Source organism: Salvelinus namaycush, chromosome 34 (genome assembly GCF_016432855.1).
Source record: "Salvelinus namaycush isolate Seneca chromosome 34, SaNama_1.0, whole genome shotgun sequence".
NCBI classification, from domain to species: domain Eukaryota; kingdom Metazoa; phylum Chordata; class Actinopteri; order Salmoniformes; family Salmonidae; genus Salvelinus; species Salvelinus namaycush.
The window spans coordinates 12,854,214-12,858,880 of NC_052340.1; the positions used below are offsets into that span (position 1 = coordinate 12,854,214).

At 39.9% G+C, this 4,667-nt stretch overlaps 1 protein-coding gene across 1 annotated transcript; it reads left to right on the plus strand.

The window, feature by feature from the left end:
* Window positions 1-3,090, plus strand: LOC120028705 (B-cell CLL/lymphoma 7 protein family member B-B-like). The gene is made up of 6 exons (XM_038973932.1): window positions 1-153; window positions 602-677; window positions 806-893; window positions 1,130-1,300; window positions 1,513-1,616; window positions 1,775-3,090. Exons 1-6 carry the CDS (start codon window positions 62-64, stop codon window positions 1,844-1,846), a joined length of 603 nt encoding a protein of 200 aa, XP_038829860.1. The 5' UTR covers window positions 1-61; the 3' UTR covers window positions 1,847-3,090.
* Window positions 3,091-4,667: the final 1,577 nt, after the last annotated feature.

Here is a 4,667-nt window from a genome sequence, read left to right on the forward strand (position 1 = left end):
GTAAGCACACTGCAAGATTGGAGTTGCAAGAAAAGACATCTCCAAAAAGTAACAACTAAAGATGTCCGGACGGTCAGGTCGCGCGGAGACACGAAGTCGTGCTAAAGATGACATTAAAAAGGTGCTGGCAGCAATTGAAAAAGTGCGTAAATGGTAAGTAAAACCGCGGGGATTATGTAAATGAAATGTAAACATCTGCAACGCCACACAACAAACTTCACTCGGAAAATATTAGAAGGGTTGGCGAGTGACTGAAACAACAGCCAATGGAGAGACGAAGCTGCCGAAGCCCGGCAATTCTATGGGCAGGACTAACGGAATTGTTCAGTCTGTCAAAATGGCTACACTTGTCCACATATTGTTACAACGTTACGCATTCTGATATAACTGTGACCCACATTGAAAATATCCGTTGTCCATCTGAGCAGTTTCCCTCAGCGAGGTTCAGGAATATTAGGCAAAAAAATGCACTTGCACATAGGCTATTTACATAGCCTAGCTCTGTGCATAGCCACCAGTAAATGAGCAGAATCTTTGGTTCATGCTTTTTATTACTGAATGTAGTAAATCTATTCTCTGTTCTATTACATTTCATTTTCAGGGAGAAGAAGTGGGTAACTGTGGGAGACACATCCCTACGCATATTCAAGTGGGTGCCTGTGACAGACACTAAACAGGTTTGGTATCTAATAATAGATGACTGCATCAGACCATCCTATGGTTCATGAATTGAATGAGTTTGTGTACAGAACAGCCTTACCACTCTGGCTCTATTTTACTCTCTCTCTCTTTTTTTCTCTTTCAGATATACCGGAGCAAATCCATAACTGGAGAGGTTCGAGGTCTAAAAGATGTGGTGTTGGAAAACACCAGCTCTACCATGGATTTCCTAGGTGAGGCACTGACTGACTGAGAAGCACAAGCAGTTTGGAGCAGGTTTTAAATAACTGCAATACTCTATATAACAGGGTTGGGGGCAATTCCATGGAAATTCACTGAATGCAGTTAAAAACTAAATGCAGATAAAAACTTTGACATACTTTTTAATTGGAATTTAAATTGACCTCCTCAATTGAAAATGATATTGGTCTGAAACTGTTCAAGAATGCTCCTGTTCTTGTCACCGCAGATGAATGCAGCAACCAGAGTTTCCTGTCTGATGTCTACCAGCCCAAAATGGACAGCAGCAGCTCAAGCTCCCAGCACCCCAGCGAGGCAGTCAGTCCTCTTCCTCACATCACAACACTCCGCACGGCCGAAGATGCTCAACCACCCATGCTGGGCCAGGAGAGTGTGGACGGTACAGTTGGCTTAGCATACTACACCATCACATTGCACAGTGCACCCATGTAGGGCCAGGAGCTTTTCCAGACCCTGTAACCTGACTAGGAAAAACTCTGGGCCCTAGCTATTATGTCACTCTTGTAACTGAGGTATACTATATTGGCTATATTACAGTTAATATCTCAATGCCTTTTAAGTGTTTCACTCAGTCTTTCACTCTATATGCAGAGCCATCCCAGCCAGCACATGAAGTTGCTGATGAGCCTCCCACATTGATCAAGGAAGACCTGGTTTTGCCTCTTGGTGTCCGAGTAAGAGTTCCATGCACAGAGGTAAGTCATTTCTATAGTAATAAAGGATATGACAATTTTTATTAGTGTTAAAAAAAATAGCTGCAAAAAAGTTGTGATTGGTAATTGCTTAAGCTCTTAATAATAACGTTAAAGAAATCACTACACTCAATTTATTTAAATACCAACATTTCTAACAGGAAGAAGAGGAGGAATCAGGAGCCCCTCCACTGAAGAAAATTTGCACTGAAAAAAAATCTGTACTGAGATAACTAGTTGATTGGACGGAACATGCATGCAACCCATGCACTCTATTGAAGGCTTCAAATGGGACATACGAGTAACTGCCAAAATAATGAAAACACTTGAGTAAATGAGGGATACAAAGTATATTGAAAGCAGGTGTTTCCACCCAGGTGTGGTTCCTGAGTTAATTAAGAAATTAACATCCCATCGTGCTTAGGGTCATGTATAAAAATGCCGGGCAGGCCATTATTATGGCCATTATTTTGGCTTTCATGAATATGCCCCCATAGTATGACAAAACACCAAATTATGATTTTTTTTGTGTAAGAATGATGTCGCCTTCCTCCAATAAATTTCCAGACACTTGTAGAAACTATGCAAAGGTGCATTGAAGCTATTCTGGCTCGTGGCGGCCCAACGCCCTATTAAGACACTTTATGTAGGTGTTTACTTTATTTTGGCAGTTATCTCTACATACGTTATCATAAAATATGCATTTCTGTTAATCAAGTCACTACAAATGGAATACATTTAAAAAGAAAGTTGAAGTTATTATTTTAAGTTTTAAGTTGTTTAAAAAAATACTATTTTACTTTCTCAGCTTTGAAAGTAATTTTAAGCCGTTTAATGCGTTACACTGTACATAGTTGTGCTCAAAAAAAGTGCCTATCGCTCTGAAATATACACTATATATTTATTTTCTGTCAGACAAGTGTCTCATTTGTTATGCTATTCGTAGAAATTGCACAGATCTAAATAATTATGGCCCCTATTCAATCAAATCGGTTTGTTAATTCTGAGGGATGAAGTTGAGCATATCTTAATAAATATTCTGTTGAGTTTCTTTTGTTTCACACTGTTAGCGCTGTTTTGTTAAATACATGTATCCAAGCAGCACAGGAAGTATGAGGGGAAACTCATTCCGGTCACTGGATTTGATTGAATATGGGCTGAAGTTTTTGGAATATTTTTTTACATTTGTACTTCGCTTTGCAAATACGATTAGACAACTGTTTGTCATGTCTATCCTTTTTGATATACTCTTATCTTGCTTGTTAAATTTTCATAGGGCATTAGATGTGACTGGTATAGCATGAGTTTGAATGGTGAACGAGGTTGAAAAGTAGTTAAAGAGCTTGTATTGTAATTCAGAGATTATTTCTTATGGTCAGGTGGGTCATGCTCTCAAGTGTTTATTTTCTGCTGCAAAGGTGATGCACATGCTGGAATATACCCTGCTCCATAGTAAAATATGGTTGTTGATATTGTGTTTTCTTTTTGCAGTGTTTTGCATCATTTGACTCCCACACTCTCTCAAATAATTATCCAAAATGTTTTTTCACCACATAGGATGACCACTTGACTTGGTTGCATCGTATCTTTCATGGAAATGATCAGATTGCAAATCCATGGCCTTGGGCCCTCAATTTATACATAGAAAGCTTGGGCCGTGACTGGCCATCCGTCTCCAGACTTAGCACTGTGGGTTTTTTAAGCAGTCCATTAAATAAAATCATGACACTTGATAGAGATGCTAGAATTATTCTTGATTGAATGTTAAAATCCATGGGAAGTAAGTAACTCATCACTATAGGACAGTGGTTCCTAAACTTTTTATAGAGCCGTACCCCTTCCAACATTCAACCTCCAGCTGCATACCCCCTCTAGCACCAGGGTCAGCGCACTCTCAAATATTGTTTTTTGCCATCATTGTAAGCCTGCCACACACACACTATACGATACATTTTATTAAACATAAGAATGACTGAGTATTTGTCACAACCTGCCTTGTGGGAAGTGACAAAGAGCTCTTATAGGACCAGGGCACAAATAATAATAATAATTTTGCTCTTTACTTAGCTATCTTACATATAAAACCTTATTTGTTCTTCAAAAATTGTGAATAACTCACCACAGGTTAATGAGAAGGGTGTGCTTGAAAGGATGCACAAAACTGCAATGTTGGGTTGTATTGGAGAGAGTTGGCTGAGAATTCACTCTCACATAGGTAGGTGGTTGCAAAGGGCATCAGTGTCTTAACAGCCAATTTGCCAAGGCAGGATACTCTTGAGTGCAGCCCAATCCAGAAATCTGGCAGTAGTTTCTGATTAAATTCAATTTTCACAGAACCGCTTGTTGCAATTTTGATGAGGCTGTCTTGTTCAGATATCAGTAAGTGGACTCGAGGCAGGGCATGAAAGGTATAACGAATCTAGTTGTTTGTGTCATCCGTTTCGTGAAAGTACCTGCGTAATTGCGCACCCAACTCACTCAGGTGCTTCGCTATATCACATTTGACATTGTCCGTAAGCTTGAGTTCATCTGCGCACAAAAAAATCATACAATGATGGAAAGACCTGTGTGTTGTCCTTGTTGATGCAGACAGAGAAGAGCTCCAACTTCTTAATCATAGCCTCAATTTTGTCCCGCACATTGAATATAGTTGCGGAGAGTCCCTGTAATCCTAGATTCAGATCATTCAGGCAAGAGAAAAAACATCACCCAGAAAGGCCAGTCGTGTGAGAAACTCGTCATCATGCAAGCGGTCAGAAACGTGAAAATTATGGTCAGTAAAGAAAACTTTAAGCTCGTCTCTCAATTTAAAAAAACGTGTCAATACTTTGCCCCTTAATAACCAGCGCACTTCTGTATGTTGTAAAAGCGTTACATGGTCGCTGCCCATATCATTGCACAATGCAGAAAATACATCAGAGTTCAGGGGCCTTGCTTTAACAAAGTTAACCATTTTCACTGTAGTTTCCAAAACGTCTTTCAAGCTGTCAGGCATTCCCTTGGCAGCAAGAGCCTCTCGGTGGATGCTGCAGTGTACCCAAGTAGCGTCGGGAG

Bases quoted from the DNA above. Each gene is read 5' to 3' on its own strand.
- LOC120028705 (XM_038973932.1), top strand. From the start codon at position 62: ATGTCCGGACGGTCAGGTCGCGCGGAGACACGAAGTCGTGCTAAAGAT. The intron at 678-805 runs GTTTGGTATCTA...TTTCTCTTTCAG, and splicing joins CTGTGACAGACACTAAACAG to ATATACCGGAGCAAATCCAT. The intron at 1,301-1,512 runs GTACAGTTGGCT...CTCTATATGCAG, and splicing joins GGGCCAGGAGAGTGTGGACG to AGCCATCCCAGCCAGCACAT.